The sequence below is a fragment of the Acartia tonsa genome, chromosome 12, assembly GCF_053477335.1.
Source record: "Acartia tonsa isolate MP-2025a chromosome 12, ASM5347733v1, whole genome shotgun sequence".
Classification (NCBI taxonomy): Eukaryota; Metazoa; Arthropoda; class Copepoda; order Calanoida; family Acartiidae; genus Acartia; species Acartia tonsa.
Window position 1 is genome coordinate 7,979,902 of NC_137271.1, and position 20,664 is coordinate 8,000,565.

Genomic DNA, 20,664 nt, shown 5'->3' on the forward strand with positions numbered 1-20,664 from the left:
GAAAACTGCCGAAGAAGTCAAGCAGGTTTTACCCCCAGAGGAGTTGAATACCAAAATGGTTAAGTTATGTTCAATGAAAGTTGCCGGAGAAGCCGCTGAAGATGTCTTTAGGTTTAAGCACAGGAGATCATTTGGACAGGCCAAACGTATTATGGCAGCTGTCCTGCAAGTTGCGAACACCTGGTTGAAGAAGCTAAAGAGCAGACAAGAAGGTAAGACTACAGCCGCTGGTAGTCATGTAGCAGCCGCAGATACTGTGTACAAGCCGTCTTTGTACAATTTTATGGCGGCGGCGGAACTTTTCATTGTGTCACGAAGCCAAGAGGATGAGTGGATAAATGACGCTAAAGGCAATTATGCGTCATTAAATCCATTAGTGCATGAAGTATCATTGACCTGGCCTGTCGTTGGTCCCGGAGGAATTTATGTGACCAGGGAGATGAGAATACTTAAAATGGTTGGTCGTGGAGAGCCCGTCATTGACGCCATTACTGGCGGCCGTAAAATGATATTTGAAGACATGCCAGGTTTAATAATTTTGGAGCCTGGTAATTGGTTAGCTGCTGTTTTTATGAGAGAAGCGCATGCTGAGCTTCACTCTGGTGTCCGTGGAACTTTAGCTGAGAGCCGCCGTTGGTGCTGGATTGTGAAGGCAAGGAGGTTGTCCATCATGGAGGTGAAGAAGTGTTGGCCCTGCAGTGTTGAGAGGGCTAAGGAATGTCGTGCTACCATGAAGGACGTGTTACCTGACAAGTTGGTCCCGAGCAGGCCTTTTGAAGCTGTGCAAGTCGACCTGATGGGTCCGCTGGTTACGAGGAGAGCTGCCGCCAAAACGAGGAGTCAGACAGCAACGAAGAAGGTGTGGGTGTTCGTGGTGGTCTGCAGGTTCTCAGGGGCGTTATGGTTAGATGCCTTGGAAAAGTATGATACCAGCAGTATCCTGTTGTCCCTGCGCAAGTTGGAAGCTGTTCATTGTCTGCCGAAGATCATTGTAAGCGACATGGGCACACAATTATCCGGTGCTCGCAAAGTTTTAGAGCAGAAGTTGGGCAGCCAGGTAGAGTTTTCTTGGTCTCAGATCCCGGCCCGAGCCCACCATTACATTGGGCAAGCTGAGAAAATGGTGGGATTAACCAAGAGATTGCTGTCCAAGAAGTTGGTGAATAGTTCTGTTAATTTCAACGAGCTCCTGGTGCTGTTGGCGGAGGTCAGCAAGTTGATGAATAGCAGACCATTGACGATTGAAGCTGCGAACGACGTGGAGAATTGGCGGCTGATTACCCCTGGCCAGCTGCTGGGAAATGTTGACCGCCAGCCGTTGTGCAACGTGGCGATGAAACCGGAGGACCAAATTTCCTCCAGGTTGAAGTTGTTGGAAGATTTGTCTGCCCAGTTTTGGACTGCCTACCGCCAGGAGATCCTACCGAAGATATTACGGATGTCCAAGTGGAAGGATGAGATGGCGGAGCCACTAGCTGACGGAGATATAGTTCTGGTTACGAGTACCAATCCGCTGATGAGATGTTTAAGGATGGGCCGAGTGACGAGAATTGAGGATGGAAGAAAGACTGCAAGAGTCTTGTTCAGACTGACAGATAAATCTCCCCTAGAAGAACATGCTGTATCAGTCAGGCAGTTGTTAAAAATTATGATTAATAATTGATTCTTATTTTATGGAAATTGAGTTTTTTTTTAGTAAAAAGCCACATTTTTCATATGCCTATTTTTATGCCTAAAATAGGAATCAAATGAAATGCGATTAAATATTCTTCTATTTCATTTGCTCAAATTTAATTTTATTGAGTTTAATTTCTTTTCAAAAGTACAATTCATTTTAAAACTTACCTGAGAAGTTTAACAAAAAGGAATAAATGTGTCGAGGTTGCGTGATTCGATATTTATTCTAAGAGAAAAATCAAGTGTTTTTTTAGCAGATTTTTTTAGGATTATATATGAGTTTCAATCAAGTAAACATTTTTTATTCAGATCAAGGAATGATTGAAAATTCATATTTAAAGTTCCATAATTTTTATAAAGAAAAATTGGTATTTTTTTCATAATTTCAATGAAAGTTCTAACGAGGATATTATTATTTTGCTATTCTTTAAGTATTAAAAGGTTTTATTGTTGATTAAGATATTACAGTTCTTATTCATTAGGTTTGAAAAACTTTCTGCCCAAGGATTTTGAAAAATTTTTCTTACTACTCTTTTTGATGCTTAACAAATTTAGTTTTAAGTACCCATAAATCTTAATTTTCTTGTCTAAGATTTATTTCGTTTTATTTTTACCATTATTTGTTTACATTTACATTTCAACCTGATTTCGTAGGTACTTATTGATTTATTAATAATGATTTATTACCTATTGATTATGAAATGATTATTATTTAGTATAGTTGTTATATTACAACATCATGATTAATAGGATTGTCTATTTTAGGATTGTGTATGTGATCTTGTGATTGTCATGTGCATGGAATGTTGTATGGTACAAACCAATCCCCATCCTTCTATCCTAAAATGTGAGGTATTATGAGTCCTAGTGAGGAGTATAATATTGTGTATGCATTTCACGGGGTTTCATTTAGTTAGGAGCAAAATTGTCACGTTTTCGGGATGTGGCCATTCTCATGTGATTATGGTGAGTTGAGTTTAGTGAGAAATGTTGCTAGTGCTCAGCGCAAAAAAACCTTGAATCTCGTTAAGGAAGTTAATTTGACTTTCAAACGGGGGGTGTGTCTTAACCTCTTTTCGAGGAAGCTTTGTGTTTATCAAGTGCGAAATTAATTCCTTATCATTATTCTAAAACTAAGCGCAAATGTCGTCTTTTTATGGCTTTCCTTTCATAATGTGGTGCGGCATAGATTGTTTGTTTATTTGATGCGCACGTTCTTTACTTTTGAATGAGATATGAGAGTGTGAAGATTTCGGAGAACAAAATTGGGCCTATCATTGGTCTCATAGTGTGTGAACGACCCTAGTATATCAGGGATTTGAAACCATAAGAGCTTCAGGTAGAATTTGTTATTTTTATTAAGAAGTATGGTGTATAGGACGATTATATGTAGTTTTAAAAAGGCTTTAGCCAGCTAAGCATGAAACTTAATTATGATTAATATATGTTTTAGTAATTTTTATGTGCCTTATTGTTGCATTTAACAATGATTTATCAAACCAAATAATTTTCCTTTAAAGCCAAAGTTTCCAAAGATTTTTTACCGTAGAGAAAAATGATTTTTAAAAAGCAAATAAGATTACGTGGTTATAAATAACTGGAATTATGAACTAATTGATATTGTAATTTCAGGTCTTTGAAATAATTTCATCAATAAATCTATATTCAAACCTGCTGTTGAAACTTGATGGTTCCTGGTATTGGGGGTTTGTATGTTCGCCAACTGATCTCGTGAACTTCCCGCTAATTCGGAAGTCAAGCTCAACCAAAGTGTCATGGTTGAGACAACAATGTCAGTTCCCGCAGAGGTGAGGCTTAGGAAGAAAATAATCCCTCCTGCTTATTTGTTTTTTATTGTTTAAAAAATAAGAGTGGGGGGGGGGGGGTCGCTCAAGAATCCCTTTTAGGAATAGCAACAAATATTCATTTTTCAAAACACTCCTATACCTTTAATCATTATAAGATAAAGGGAGGAGGAAGGAAAAATCTCCAATTTAAGTAATTTTTTTTTAATTTCAAGACAAACAAACTCACGTTTATACATTTAACACTTTTAATCCTATAATATAAAGTAGCTAAGGTTCATTTGTCTGAAGTTTAAGTTTTCCATAAATAATAAACTGATTGAGTTCTCCAATATAGGAAAGCTCCACATAGGTTCAAGAGTGGTTCTAGACTATTTGATTTTATCTTCAAATCTTGTGGGAGGTTTTAGGAAATTTCTGCAATCTTCAAATAGAGCTCCTAGATGCAGCCACTAGACTATAATAATGTATCAATATTGTCTTACCTGGGCAAATTTTTTCTGACAAGAAGTGCAGGGCCAAGTAAGCTTCTGTTCAACCTTGGTTTCTGTTTCATCTGTATTGGAGTGGGGGAACCACCATTCTATATGGAGTAAATGCGTGAATAAATAGATAATTAGAAAAATAAGGAGTAGATAGATTGATACGTAGATTTGTTTCATGTATGTTAGAGTGGAGAGATTGATGCATTTATAGGTAGGTAGATAGATAGATAAAACTATTTTTAGTTCAAGTTTTGTTTCAGTTTCATCTGTATTGGAGTAGGGGTACCACCATTCTATATAGAGTAAATGTGTGAGAATAGATAAAAAAGTAGGTAGATAGATAGATAATCACATAAAGTAAAATTAGTTTAAGTCAAGTTTTGTTTCAGTTTCTTCTGTTGGAGTGGGGGAACCACCATTCTATAGAAAATAATAGATATAAAGATGGATAATTAGATGGGTAGATATATGTATAGATAGAAAGATACTTTATTGTAGATATGTTAGAAGAAGATGCTAAGATAAACAGAAAAATCAGGCCTAGTTATTCTAACAATCAATTCTACAAAAAAAAATCACGAAACCTTTGAAAGTATATATTGTTTTTTTCATGTAACTAAAGAGGGGTGGCGCTACCAATGGCAAATACCCCCTCAAACCCGCCCCCCCCCCAAAAAAAAAACCCTCATATAAGCCATAGAACATATAAAGAATAAGAACAATAAACTTTTTTTCTGCTATAATTTTTTTTTCTGAAATAATTTTTTTTTCTACCAAGAAAAACATACTTGTACGTGTCAAAAGATAAAGACTACAACTCACCAAAAACAAAGTTAAACCAGAATGCTCCATCCTTTAATACATCTGAAACTTCTGGAACGTAGAAGATGAGGGAGGGGAGCTTGCTAAGATTGCTACAAAAATCTGAAACTGAAAAAATAATTTTTGAACACTAGTTTCTGATTGTGGTTGCTTAATATTGATTAAAAAGGAGCAATTTTGTTTATCGTAATGGAGGTAAATAATCGTCCATTATGCTGTCATGCATAGCTAGAAATATGGGTAGGTTAACTGAAAATAAATTCATATTCCCTGTATCCAATCAATAATTTATATTAGCATAATGCAGGGATCTTAAGGGATAAGACAAAGAGCCGATACATTTTTGCATTTTCTCAATGATAATAAATAAAATTACCCCTTCTGTAGATTACAATTAGTGATTGAAACGTTTGAACAATCAACGTAACGAATAAACCTATCAAAATTCATTAAAAGTTTCCAAAGTTATTTAGTTAACGAATAAGAAAATGGCGTTATAAAACTTTGGGTACTCGTGTAATAAACAGCCCAATGTCCCCTCCCTCCCTCAGCATTACGACATCCATAAGTAGCGAAGCACAAAAAGTATGAATGTTCAAACGGTCAATGTGAATTATTGACCAGATGGTTCAAGCCCAAATAAAAGAAAGAGAGAGAAAATGGATAATCACGAAACCTTTTAATATTTCTTTTATATTTTGGACTACAGTCTGACGTACAAAGTAAGTTATAAGCTGCATGTTCTTCTATCTTCACCAAAAGCCAGGACTCTTTTATAGCAGCCGAGTGAATTATAGAGTATCTTCGCAACTAAAATATTTCTAGTATAGCTTTGAAACCGATTAACATCATCCGGTGGATTAGAACTGGGTCTCAGCCATACTGACAAAATTAAGTATAACATCATATTATTTCCAGCTTTCTACGAATATTAAAATGTACAATATAAGACTAAAACCAGTTTTTTCAGCCAAGAAATACCGATTATAATTGTACATTTTTATTATTAGCGGAAAGCTGCTTTTAATACGAGGCTATAAATAACATTTCTTACTTTGTGTGACAGGTATAAAATCTTGCCAGACCCACTGAAAGTCTGGAAAACAAAAAGCTCCAGTCTCCAAAACCTCTATCTTTACTTTGTCTATTGGCAGTTTAGAAAAAAAATATTTATGTTTTTTACAAAAGCATTCAAAAGTAACAACTTTAATTGTTAAATTAGACATGTTAGAATAATCCTATTAATTCCATTACATTCAGTTTGAAAGCATGGTGCATAATTTTCATTAGATGGTAGTATTACCCAATTGCTGATTCCTGGGAAGTTTTATTTTCAAAATTAAAAGTACATTTATATTCTAAAATTTAAGGAAAACAAAAACAAAGAGGTTAAGTTTGAAAACGTTGCTCATAACTATTATTTTATTAACCTGGCGATTTTATTAGCTGTAGAATTAAATGAAAATGGTATTTATATTCTAAAATTCACCCTGGATGTAGATGGGTCCACCATTCACTGCTGAATCTAAAACATAAAAAAAATAATTAACTAAAATCAAATTTTAAAAAAACCACCGATCTTTTGATTTAAAAACCTTTGACTACACTGTGGGCTAGAATTGAATCAAGACAAAAGTAAGTGCCGAGCCCTGGGACCTATGTATGGTGAAAATAGACATAAAACCATGATTATTCCAGGTAAAACCAAAATATTTCAGCGGGGGCTTTTTGAGAAAATTAGATTTGAAAATTTCAATTTCAATTTTCACCCCCTAGGAGTTGCCGCATAAGCATGACAAGAAAAGCAAATATTATTTATTTTAAATTTTGAACAACTTTGCTTTCATAAGTTCTTCATAAAACCACTCCTGAAGGGAGTTAATTAATGGCCATTTTTATCAATTGCTTTGCAAAGGTCACGAAAATTCAGCCTAAAATAAATCATATATAGAGAGGTTTTATGAAAGACTTCATAAAAGCAAAGTTGTTCAAAATTAAAAATAAATAATATTTGCTTTTCTTGTCATGATTATGCGGCAATTCCTAGGGGGGTGAAAATTGAACTTGAAATTTTCAAATCTAATTTTCTCAAAAAGCTTCCGCTGAAATATTTTGGCTTTACCTGGAATCATCATGGTTTTATTTCAATTTTCACCACACATAGGTCCCAGGGCTCGGCACTTACTTTTGTCTTGATTCAATTCTAGCCCACAGTGACTATAAATTGTATTGACCGACAGACAGGAAATAACGGTAGAGGAGATATACCTTTAATCATTAACAGTCGGGCCCCTTGCCGCACCTTAATCAGTCGGGGGGGGGGGGGGGGCGTTCAACGCCCCCCCATGTTATCTCAGTTCCTATTAGAGCTAGAGGGCTAAAATTTTTTGTGTAAGTCCCCTGTGTTATGATGAATTTCCGACCTTAAGTAAATCAAGGTCAATTTTCGCTTCCTTCACCCTTTTATTTAACAACCTTTGTTTTTAGGTCCTTTTTTACTTAAAAATTTCAAACGGCTGTAATTTTTTTATTTTTGAAGCTAGAATAAAAATTTTTTTGCAGAAAATGTTAATCTTTATGTAAATTTTATATTTCAAATATCAAAATATAAATTTAAGCGGCCGCAGCTGTACTTGGCAGCTGCCAGCCGCCGCAGTCGGCGGTCGGCGGGAAAACGGCGGCGGATCTTTATGAAAATTTAATACGTTATGTAGACATGTAAGAAAAGCTTAAGTTTAAAATTTGAAGTCTCTAAGTCAAAAATTGCGCCCACAGGAGCCATTTAAAGATTTCTGGAGACCTGGAGGATCAGGACCTGCAGGATCATACCTGGAACCTGAAATTGACTTGAACACCTGTATTTAATATGAGGATGTACTACTAGAGGATATTTTAGTATTTTGGTAAGATAAAAAGCTTTTTTTAAGTCAAAAAAATATGTGCCCGCCAGGATGGAGATATTCAAAAAATTCCAACTCTCGGGAATGTGTCATACCCAAACTTAAAAAGTCACGCAGTTTGGGCTCTTTATCTTTCACACACAGAAAATGAGATAGAAAAAACCGGATGGGGGGGCGTTCAACGCCCCCCCCCGTGGGTTAAATAAAAAGCAGATTAAACCAACAAAAATAATTGATTCGAAAAAATCACTAAACCTATACGTGATTTTCAGCTGTCGTCGGGGGTCAACAAATAGTAGAATTGGCGACCATATTCTAGAATTATTTCGCATGTTGGATATATACCCTACTCCTGTATGATAAAAAACATACAGGTCACAATATATATCAAGCTTTATTTTACACTAATACTTGGGGTAAGATTAAGTTATTGTCCATTGTCCTTACACTGCATTTTAGTAGCGAAGCTACTCCATAATTCACTTTTATCTGTCAATTAGCCCGCTTTTGAGAAAAGACGGCTAAAATTTTTGGTAAAGATTCTCAATATCAATGAAGGGTATAAATTACTTTGTCCGTCAGACTCTAGGTCATGCAAAAAAAAGAATTAATTTCATTATCAGAAAAGTTTCGTGACAGGGACGTCAAAGCTTTTTTTTTTAGGGGGGGGGGGGTAATTCGTTTTTTTTTTTTGGGGGGGGGGGGTAAAATGGCACGCCAATTTTTTTACCCCCCCCCCCCCAAAAAAAAAAAAAAATATTTACCCCGGGGGTTAAATTTGCTTGGGGGGGGGGTAATTACCCCCCCTGAAATCTGTTGGCAGGGGTAAATTTTGTTAACCCCCCCAAAATTTACCCCTGGGATAAAATATTTGGGAGGGGTAATTTAAGAACACAGTAAAAGTGTTGGACTGATTATGACGTAACAAAAATTTAGCCAATGAGAGGCCATTATTGATCAATGGTAAAATTTATAGTGGCCTCTCATTGGCTAATTTTTTTACGTCATAATCAGTCCGACACTTTCACTGTATTCGTGATTTCTATAAATTATTGAATATATCAACTAAACATCTTCCCTATAATTGATTTTTTTGTATGTCCTTCTATGAATTTTTAGTGCTTTTCTTTTTTATGGATGTTGCCATCCTTGTTAAACTTGAAATATTTGTAGTGTATACATAAATTTGCATAGTTTGGTATGTGTGCTATTTTAAACATTAAACATTCTACAAAATTTGACAAAATATTTTCAAAGCTAGGAAAAAGAGAAATGCTTATTGAATAAAATTGCTTTTACTAATAAAAAATGATAGCTTTGCTTCTATAAAAATTATATTTTGGATATCCCATAATCTTTGCAAGAAAGAAAAAGTGTTTAAAGCATGTCGGTTAAAGTATTTGGAAATACATACAACAATAAGAAAAACAGAACTGGACAAAATTATCTTTTAATTCTTTAATTATTATCCTAAAGGGAAAGATACGCTTTAATTTTTTTCTAGAATTTAATAGCTCATATCTTAAATTTTATATTGAAAAAAATCTTCCTTTAAATGGCATATTAATGTTTCCCCTTTTCTATGAAGTGGCATTTTTGGTCTGTAGCGTAAGATTTTGATTACTGCTGAACCGATTGAGTTCTCAATTCTATTGAAGCTTTTTCTAGGTCACTGGGTGATTTTAGGCTAATATTTCTAAGTTTGGTCTAAGGCTAATGTCCTTACTCCATACTCCTTCGAATTTATAGCTCCTAGATGCAAGGAGCGCAGCCGCTAGTTTGAAAAAAGTAATTACCAAATAGGACAGTTTATGATATTTATTTAACATGCTTTGCTTTTTGTTTTTATGATAGTTTATACCTATCCATAGCACAAAGCATATAGCGGTCAACTAAAGGAAACAAAATAAGTTTATTTACTTTGAAGTAAAGAAGTAAATAGGTAAAATAACAATCTAAAACGTATCGTCGTATTTTCAAAGTAGCTTTTGATAGATTATTTTAGGTTAGGTTAGATAAATAAAGCCCCACAGATCCTAGAAATAGAAGAAAAGCTGCTGGAAAATACGACGAAACCCGCTACATCGTTTTCTTTATAATCCAAATATTATGCCCAAGGCTTAAAATTGACCTGAAGGCGGAGCACTGAAGAAGTGTCTTGTCTGACGTCATAAAAAAAAACATCTAAAAAGGAAGGATTGGAGGAGAAGTTGGAAAGGAAACCCCTTTAAAAAAGATGGATAATAGACTTTTTATGACGTCACAAAGATACATTTTAATACTGAAATTAAAAGTGCATGGTCGACTCTTGGGGCGTATTTGCTGTTAATGCAATCTTTAAAGGAGATATTTAATATTCATTTAAAATTTGTCATGAATTATCTTTTCTTAGGGTGCATTATCCCAAGTTTCTTTTTAAAACGAATTGCTTCAATTTTACAAAAAACAATTTGTGAACATTTTAAAATTTAGGTCAAAAAATGTAATTTTTATGTTTTTCTAGATTTTTTTAAGTCTGATAAATTCAAATATACACTAAAGGAGATTATAAGAAAATCATTCATGCTTTTTCAAAAAGACAGCAATTTTACATTAAACATTTTACTAATTCATTTTTGTTCAAATATTTTCAAAACTAAGTTCTTAATCTTTCCAGTTGACTTAAAAGATTAAAATAAGCTGAAAGATGTAACTGATGAACAATAAAAGTGTTTAATAACATACAATTATTTTGCCTATTGTTTTACTATGTCATTGCATGCTTATAATAATAATCAAACAAAACAAAACAAAATTTTGGACAGGAAAGTTTATTTTGACAGAAACAATGCTAGAAATAGATTTTTTTCTTCAGATACTTTACCCATTACCCAATCTAAATTTGACGAAAATAGTAAACTTATTATTTTTCACCTCCCTAAATAACAAGGACTATTTTGTCTATGGTAGCAAAACCGTTAAAACCAAATAACAGTAAAACAATTATTCAAAGCATTGAGTAAGGAAATTAATTCACAACCTGTTTCCACCCAAAAATAGTCAAACATATAATTTAGGGATAGATTTTTGTGTACATTGAAGCCCTGCTTATGGGGGAAGAGTGCAAGTGTTTATAAAAAGGCGGACAAAAGCAAATTACAATGAAAAGGTCATTTTTTTAAAACACTTTAAATAGATATGAAAACTGACTGATTACGAAACCTTTTCAAAAAGTAACTTCCTGATTTTTCAGTTTTTTGTTAAGCGATTTCCCCCAAGGTGCCTTGTTGAGCACATAAGGAAAAAGGATAAGAGGATGAATACTCACCCCTTTTTCATAGTAAAATACTACTTCCCCATCCCTAAATTTAGAAGCAGACGAAAATCAAAAACCGCCCAGGGCTTTTTGTAAGTCAATCATAAATAATAATGTGAATAAAAAGAAAAGAGATATTTAGCAAACAGCCGTGGGCGGTCAGAATCAGCTGAATGTTCATTTTGAAAAAAAATTCCCCCTTTTTAGAAAAAGAAGGATTTATCTTTCATGAACAAATTTTTTTAAATAAAAATAAAATTCTATGTAATTTTTAATTAAAACATTAAAACGAAAATATCTAATCTAATATTCTTGCCCTAAATATGGAAATAGTAAAAAGTAAAAAAATATTTTTTTTTAATAATTTTTAATCCTCCCATTTGAAAAGTAGTGGAATAGCAATAAATTTTAGCGCGGCAACAGTGCTGAGTAGGCCTACTGCCTATTTTCGTCTTCTAGTTGCTTCGATTCCTCTCTTTTATTTTTTTCTCTATGGTTGAGCACAAATTCCGCCTCCCCTATTTTAGAAAAAAATAAAACAAGAGGGAGGTGGGTAAATTTTTGTTTGTTGATTTAGGTTAGTTATGGAATTATAAGTATAGTCCCTGCAGTGTTAAGGCCCCATTCAAACTTCTCCAGTTGTCATTTTGAATTTTTTGGTGATAAGTTTCAAAATAATTTGTGACATTGTTTTATATAAATTTATATTTAATATCTTTGATCATATTTGATGTTATCTAATGTCTCATATCTATATTTTTTTTAGACAAAATGAATTGAAAATCGAAATACATTCATGTCTTAGAATAGTGTATTTTTTTAAAAATAAAAATAAATGGGTATAGGGAAATAACAACATCCTTACTTTTATTAATCTTCAAAATGAATGGGGGAGAGGGCAATGCTCGACAATCCTTTTATGGGAAAGCACCTTTTTTGTAAACAATCTTTTGAAAGTGTAAAGTGCAATATATTTTTTACTGCATATCTGGCATATTTAGGCTAATGTCAAACGTGAAACTTGAAAGACATCTGCTTTTTTCCTTTTATCACGCTTATCATGTTCCATATAATTTAGCTTCCAACACACACTCACTCTGTATATCTCTTTTTTGTATGTCTATGAACGTGTGTGAGTAAAGCAAGTTCTTTTGTGAAACTGTTTTTAGTGCCTGTAAAAAATGACGTCATACTGGCCTACTATTGGTCAGGAAAAATGTGTATTGGCCTGTTAATGGTAATTTAAATAGTTTGTGTATTGGCCTATCATTGGTCTTTTGTATTGTATGACGTCATTTTTGTTTGTTAAATGAATAGCAACTCTATAATGCATACGTAACTCACTTCTGACAATCTGTCTGTCAAACTTTCACCCTTTTTACGCTTTCTAGCGTGAAATTGACGTATTCAAGTAAAGAGTTAAGAAGAAGCTATTTTTTATTATTTAGACGCAAAGAAGGGATTTAAAGGAATAAAAAGGGGTAAATTTTTTTTTTTTTTTTTGGGGGGGGTATCGCCACTTTACCCCCCCCCCCCCCCTTGGACGTCTATGGGCATAAAACTCTAATTATTTTTTTAAGTTCACAGAAATGAGCTAACGACAATTTAAACTCCTCCTTGAATAGATGTATGAAATTCTGCTTTTGTTGCTTACAATCATTTGGGAAAAGAACATTGCTATCTCAATTTTTGCTTGACAGTTCTTTTAATATATCAAGTGTTTTGTTAAAGTCACACTGTTTAAAATAAGATATCATAACTTCAATCGATATACTATTTTTTGGATGTTGCACTAGACATTCATGTACTCTAATAAGTATTACTCGTAGCTGGTTATAAAAAACGAAATTTCTTTCCACCCTCTTTACCACATTCCCTCCCTTCCTACTGCATGGATGAACAAACTTACCATGAGATCCATGTTAGCAACCTAAATTGACGACAAATTTTCCCCTGTAGTTATATCCATTTTTATTATATATCCATTACATCTTCTAACAACCAATACTAGCCTGTTAGTATTCGGTCTATTCCATACACATAAAATATAAAAATACTAGAAACATATCACCTTTTAAAAATTAGCTTAACTGTTTATCTGGAGCTTAAATAGTGAAATGAACAACTAGTTGTAAAAAACTAAACTTCTTTTGCTAATTTCTTTTCATGGATTTAAATTAGCTTTTTCAAAGTAGGTACTACAGAATTTCAATAAAAAAGAATTTAGAACAAAAACATGTGAATGAAACAAAAATAACAACAGTCATAAGTAGTGAAGCTCAAAAATACGAACGAGTTGATTTAAAAATCAGATGTTTAATTCAAGAATAAAGTTTAGAGAGAAAAATTAAAGATACCTTTCACAAGAACTTTTATATCTTTTAGCATGACTGGCAGACCAACGGACAAAGTAAAGCACAGACTGAATGCTCATTGGGAAAGTGAATCTTTACGAGAAAAAAAAACACTATCTATCTTGAAAAGCGGCCGAAAAAAATACATTTCCCTACAGCGTTATGGAAAGAAAGACTAAATTACATAACTTTTATGTCACTTTTGAGGAAGACGATTCATATGACGTCATATAAAGGGAAAAGAAAAAGGGAAGGGGGAAGAAAATCTCTTCAAAAGATATGGGAGAAAAGGTCTTCCTCAAAAGTGACACAAAAGTTATGTAGTTTAGTCTTTCTCGTTATGGACTGACTGACTGAGTGACAGACAAAGTTCATTATAGAGTAGATTCAGATTAAAAAAATTCAGAAAAACTAGAAAAAAAGCTTGGACGTTATGGTTTAGATGCATAGGTTCGTTCGTTAATTGTTTGACTATACTGTTTTCGATTGGCTGTTTTTTCTTTTATTTCTGATATTTTGTATCACCCTCCGAGAGCACCACCCTACCTATACACATTTCACCCAGCAACTAATATGCAACTTTAATTTCAGATAAGGACATTTTTTCTTTAAAAAAAATTTTACAACTAGGAGGAGAAACATTTTCGCTAACCGCTGAACCGGTTCTCCTTTAAAGTTAAGCTTCTAATAAGTCCAGGAAATGTTTATAACTATTTTTGTGGAAGGTATCTTCACGATCATGATAAACCGCCAGTGAAAAAAAATTACCCTACAAAAAAAATTTTACTTTTTAAAACTCCCCCCCCCCCCTTTAGTACCACTAGAGGCTACTAGACTTGTAGCCGCTAGTTTTATCTAAAGCAAATGATGTTACTCTTTTGTTTAAATAAAACAGAAACAAAAAATTTTTCCCTAGATTATTTATCATGTCAGTGCAGTAAATTAACTTTCATTGAAAAAATTTTTCCTCTAGAATGAAACAGCATGCACAATCACATTTATGTATTGTCCTTAATTGGCCAGATTTTCTTTAATACAATATAAAGTTTTAGATTAAATATTTCTTACAATTTTTTTTTGAAAGCCTCGAAAAAATCAATTTTTGTATTTTTTCATCTATCCTTTTGCCTGCAAAAATTTAATATTAGGCCGTTTAATAGATATTACTATATTTAGTTTAAAAATATTAACAACTACTTTAGTTGTATACAGTACAAATTTAAAGTTCCTAATAAAAAAGTAATTACCATTTTATTCAGATCTTTTTTTTGTAGCAAAGCAGCTAAAAGAAAGTTACAAAAACAATGTTTATAACTAATGAAAGTAAGCTATATAACCTAGACCAAAGCCCTGCTGGGCTATATCAACCCTTTCCTTGAATAACCCAACTTAAAGTATTTGTAGGTCTTTTTTTTATTTTAATCAAATTTCCGAAAATGTTTATGGGGAGTCGATTTTTTTTTATTGCTACATATTCACAAAATTGTCCTAGTTTTTTTTCTATTATCCAAATTTTGTGCATCTTTAAATTAAGTTATTTGATTTTCTTTCTCATTTATTTTGTCAATTAACAAATGCAAATATATATTTAGTTATTTATTTGGGTCAATAAAGAGGACAAACAAGAATATGAATATCTAAGCAAATAGCAGAAGTAACAAGTTAAATACAAAGTTTAATGCTGTAGCAACAGAAAATTTAATTCTTATGTCATATTAAAAAATGTAATGTCCCGAAGACCTTTATTAGAATATTTATATATCGCATTGTATAATATACAGCTTTCCGCGTAAAGAAAAACGATAAATTATATGATTAATTCCGGTTTTATTTGTCCCGACAGGCAAAAGTCCCAGGCTAACGAAACTGTTATTATTATTATGATTATTATTTCATTTTATCACTATTCGTAGAAAATTGTCTTCAATACGATACAATAGATGGAACCCAGTATTAGTGTCGGACTGATTATGACGCAACAAAAAAAATTAGCCAATGAGAGGGCACTATGAATTTTACCATTGGTCAATAATGTCCTCTAATTGGCTAATTTTTTTTGTTACGTCATAATCAGTCCGACACTAATACTGGGTTCCAATAGATGATTTTCCGTATGGCTGAGCACCATTATACAGATATTATTCGGTTCGAAGCCATACTGGAAAAGATATAACAAAATACAAGAGAATTGTAACGCTTGTGACTTACAGACATACAGAAATGCCTTAAAGACGAATATCCTTGCTGGAACCTTGTACTTGTGTTTATACCTAGGGAGGGAGGGAACATTGGGCTACTTTCTACACTAGTCCCCAAAGTTTTAACTCAACAACTTTTGGAACTTTTCTTGAATTTTGGTTGATTGGTTCATTCATTTGAATGTCCAAACGTTTCAACCATGAACCATTTTGTGTATCAACATTGGGGATATACATGAATGCATCGGCCATTGTCTAATCCTTTAAGTTCCCTGGTTTATACCGAACTTTATCCTACCTATTAAAATTATAGAACAACAAAATTCGGAAAAAAGGATTTTGTTGATAAAATATAAAAGTGAGTAAATAGAGATGAAAAAGGTATAAAAATCTAAAAATCCTGAGTGACTATGCAATCGTAAAAACAGCATAAAAGTTAGGAAAAAAACATAAAACTGTGGCTGTTCTGTCAGAATATTTTTTCTTGTAGAATTACTTCTTAATTATTTACACGTTTCTATTTCAACAAGACTAATTTTGTTCAAAAGTAACCCAGCAAAAAAAGAAAAAAACAAAATTATATTGAAAGATAAACAGTTTTTCAGTTAATATGTTTTAATGTTTGATGAATGTATAAACAAAATATTCTAAATTGTAGAGTAGCTCAGATACCAAAATCTCACCTGAAATATGCATTTTTATTATAACTTTGTCACAATTATATAAAAAAAAAAAGATTTTATGAAAACATTTTATCTGAAATATCAAGATTAATTCTAAAAAAATAATTCCAGAATGCAGAGAGTTTTTAAACTACTACTTTCGAACTTCGGCGTTATCCTCTTTTTTTCAATTTTGACAATTTTGGTCTTACTTAAAAATTCCTTAGAGGCGTAGCTGCTCGTAAGAATATAAGACCAAATACATTTAAGAAATAAAACTGTCAAAAAGATAGTCCCATGGTTTTATAACTGCAATAACTCGTATGAATAAAATCACAAAATTTTTATTGGAAGGACAGGCCCTAATCATAAAATCCCACAACAAATTATCCAGCTTACCACGGCTGTTTAAAGTACTAGTTTGTTTTGAAATCATTACCGCATTTTACATAAACAAATTAAATACAGTTTATTTTTAGACTTTGTTAGTTGTGCTAAATAAACATACAAAATGAAACAAAAGTAGCAGGATGTGTTTCTGTCCTTTATTTTGTAGTATGATCCATAAAAAACATTTTCTAGTATGATTTCGAAACCGATTAATTTTATTCAAGAAGTTTAGTTTGACCTTTAGTAATATTTTTTTTTAATGAAAATTACGATTGTAAATTAATTAAACTAGAACAATCTTTGCATTGGTCTTAATATAGACAACTAAATGAGTGAGCTCATTAAGAAATATGTTTTGTAATGCAAAATTTAAAATGTCTATTTTTAAAAATTGACAATTTGTTTTTGCTGAAACTTTAGATAACTACATATATGTTGTGTATGTCCGTAAGTTAAACCACACCGCGGCATACTAGAAACGTTAAAATGATACCTTTTATTGCGATATCAGGCGTGTGACATCAATATGAGTGGGGGAAATGCCTTAACCCATAAATAGGCGCAATTCATTACCATATACAGTTAGGACTTACATAAAAAGGACGTGCAATGAAAGGGTTGGTTGTCTAGGGCGAAAACCATCCCAGGATGTATGTAAAGCTTCCCTAAAATGACGAAATCAATTAGTTCAGCATCTTACACTGCAGACAAACAAAACATTACTTCTTTATATAATAAGAGTGGCTACGGGCATAGCATCTAAGGGCTGTATATTCAAATGGGCAAGAAATGGTCTAATACCATTCCACGACTTAAATTTAAAGCCTGTAACCATAACAGGACCTATGGGAAGCTTAACTAAAAAAAACTCAATCAGTTCAGTACTTAATGAAGTCTTACGATTCAGACAAAAATCTTATCTTTTTTATATTTTTTTAAGGGGGGGGGGTGTCCCACCCCGCAAGAAAATAGCCTAAAACCACCACAGGATTAGTAGGTATATTCCCTGAAGAGTAGAATCTAATTAATTCAGTGGTTACCAAGATCTAAAGGGACACACAGACGGACGGACAGGCAGACAAACGGACGGACAGGCAGACAAACGGACGGAAAGATATCAAGCTACTTTGTATTACAGATTTAAATAATAAATCAAAGCTATTTCTTATACATTTTTCACGTTCAAAACATAAAATTTATCGGTTCACTGCAATTTTTTCACAACAATACATATATATAACAATTTGCAAGCTCACATTTTGATGCAATTTACAAATTTTTTCACAGAAAAATGTCTTTGCTACATATTGACTTTTTTTGTCAATTTTTAACAAAATTTGTATCTTAATGTTGAGCTCACGAGATATATTTTATTTGACTTGCGCTTGGGCGCACAAAAATATATTTCTATGTTTTTTTTCTATTATTTTACTAGATTGATGAAAACCCCCATTTTTCTTGTAACAAATTTCATTTACTTCTAGTAGACGTTTCTAGTATAGGATTTTTGTAGAACGTGTAAATATTACCGCTAAATATCCGCAATATTACTATCCTTGCGGTCAAATGACATTGGCAAACTTTTCCATTTCCAGATCAAAATACTGTTTTGAATTAAATAAAACATTTCACAGAATATTTTGGTTAGATAACTAGTTTTAAAAAGGAGGAAAATTATTTGTTGTACCGACTGTTTGCAGTTAGTCATATATTATTGGATAATGCGAACAAAACGATGCAAATATTTTCTTTTGTGTAACCTTAACATATAAATTTTGAAATGGAAAAAAAACTTCTTAAACGACCAAGCTAATATTGCTTGATTCACTTCTACAAGAGACGAAATTAATTGAAAATAATTGCTATAATTAAAATATACATTTAAGTCTTGAAATATTGTATTTTTATTAGAAATAAGCTGAAAAACATTTTAACCTTAAATCTAAAAACCTACACCTTATTTACATAGAGCTGGCAGAGATTGTTTATAGTAAGGTGGATAAGTACAGTATCTCTGAGTTTGTTATTCTAAGTAATTTTCATAAAATCTATTATTCACTCTTACACACATATACAATAGACGGTTAGAGAAAGGGAAAACAAGAACATGACTTTCCACAAGAATCAGGCTTTCTAAATGATAGGGTAGAAAAGACAAGGTTGGATATAAAAATAGTTTAGGAGAATATAGAAAAAGCTTCCCAAGAAAAGGAACACCGAACAATTGTTTTATATCTAAAACTCACTTTAGTTCAGTTTAGTAAAGGAATAGTTAGGTAAGCCCCACATGGATAAGTTTAAATGGGATTAGACACTCCGCAGAGGCTATTTTTGTATAACCTTCAAAGATAAAAAATGTGAAAGATAAAACTGAGTGACTTCTTAATTATGGGTATAACACATAACACAGAGTTTGAATTTTTTTAATATCTTAAATCCTGGCGGCCACAGAATGCCAGAAAACCTGGCAGCTTTATCCAGGTAAAGAGCAAAAGTATTTTGTTGACTTAAACAAAGCATTTTTTGTTTACAAATTACAAAAATACGACTTTGACTCAGGAAATTCTTTATCAACAGGGGACATGCACAAATTTGTTTAGCCCTCTAGCTCTAATAGGAGCTGAGATTTAGGTGCAGAAATGGGTCCAACTATTAAGGGTTAAGTGACATATGTAGAGATGCAACGATCTAAAAGAAAGTAAGAAAAGAGGAAGATAAAAAAGGGAGGGAGAAAAAACACATTTTTGGAAAGGTATGTTGTTAAGCGAAATAAATTTCTAAAGTTCATTAATATCTGCAGTATGACAGCTATGTCCCAAGCTACCCAAGGCAGAAATCATTGTGTTACATTCTAATAATATAATCCTTGGAAACATTAGAGTTTTGTATCATATGGTTTGCTATCACTACCGTAAAATTTCATGATCCTAAAAAGCAAGGAATTTTAAGGGATAAGCCAGTGGTCGATAATGTAAACTTAAGCTGCTCAATATTATGAATAATATTCAAGCGGTTAAGTATCTTAAGGATGTCGGCTGAGAAGGGCTAACCTACAATAAGAATTAAATTGAATATTTTTGAATTTAAAAAAAAAAGAACATATTGTCTCACTCCTTACAATGATTAATTGTTATACATTTCCATTGTAAGAAATTATTTAAATAAATTTTTATTTTGGACAGTACAATTTTAGTATTGAAGGTTAAGGGGGAAAGGAAATGTATCCAAGGGGCTGGGGTGCATCAAGGGTGAATTGTAGGGGGGGGGGGGGAATAATGATTATTCTAATTGTACCCCAGTCGTAGAGAAATCTTTTAGCTGGACGCGTCTGTTAAAGAATATTTTATCATTTTATGTTTTGGTGAAAACTAAATAGGTAAGCTGTTAAGTGTTTTCTTTTCATATTTTATTTAATGTTGAGAGTATTATTTACTTAGCTTACTTGTTTACTTCCTTTTTCATATTTGCTGTTGCTATTTCAACCATTAATTGCTTTATAATCTGGATGCAATTGGTTTGTGTTTAAAATTTATGGAAATTTGATCAAATATTTAATTTTAATTTAAAATAATAGGTGCACCCTTTAATTTGATGGGGTGACAATTTAATAAGGAAAATAAGTGATATCTCTATTTCTCTTGTCATTAACTAAAATTTTTTTGATATAGAAAATTATTTATAGGATGCCTCCAATCCAAGGGACAAGCTTTAAACCCGTATCCCCGCTATCAAATGCAGAAATTATTAATTTGTGTGCGCCAGGCACAGGCAATGTAGCGGCAAGGGCGCTTCAAGAAAAAAAGTTATGGGATGCGTCACCAACGTTTTTCTTTTTCACACATCTGGGCTCTGATAACAAGAAAATTAACAGCTGCTATTTATCCATGTTGGGTTCTTGGCAGTCAGATATCATTGTATCTACCCACAGATTCTGCCCAGCGCTGGATGAAGAATCCTTTTTAACTATAAAGGATCTGGACCTTTCACAGTTCAGATTGGACGAGAACCTAGTGTCACAATGTATTCCCTTATCATCTCTAGAACCGGTCATCAACCTAGAGGGGGAAAAAGTTTCT

General features: G+C 32.8%; 2 protein-coding genes across 4 annotated transcripts in view; one reads left to right on the forward strand and one right to left on the reverse strand.

The window, feature by feature from the left end:
* LOC145333822 (uncharacterized) overlaps positions 1-16,288 on the reverse strand; it is a 25,582-nt gene extending 9,294 nt beyond the window's left edge. Inside the window, exons 1-5 of one of the 2 annotated variants that reach the window (XM_080179071.1) lie at positions 16,220-16,288; positions 6,279-6,314; positions 5,844-5,933; positions 4,790-4,897; positions 3,968-4,065 (exon numbers count right to left, since the gene is read on the reverse strand). In XM_080179071.1, the coding sequence (XP_080035197.1) occupies positions 3,968-4,065; positions 4,790-4,897; positions 5,844-5,933; positions 6,279-6,314; positions 16,220-16,232 (345 nt within the window). In that variant the 5' untranslated portion in view covers positions 16,233-16,288. The remainder of the gene's footprint in view (positions 1-3,967; positions 4,066-4,789; positions 4,898-5,843; positions 5,934-6,278; positions 6,315-16,219) is intronic. The other variant, XM_080179072.1, reaches the window with a different exon arrangement.
* Positions 16,289-18,398: 2,110 nt separating this feature from the next.
* The window catches only part of LOC145333487 (uncharacterized), a 110,459-nt gene continuing 108,193 nt past the window's right edge, over positions 18,399-20,664 (forward strand). For both annotated transcript variants that reach the window (XM_080178639.1, XM_080178640.1), the window contains exon 1: positions 18,399-18,425. The gene's annotated coding sequence lies outside the window, so the exon portion shown is untranslated. The remainder of the gene's footprint in view (positions 18,426-20,664) is intronic.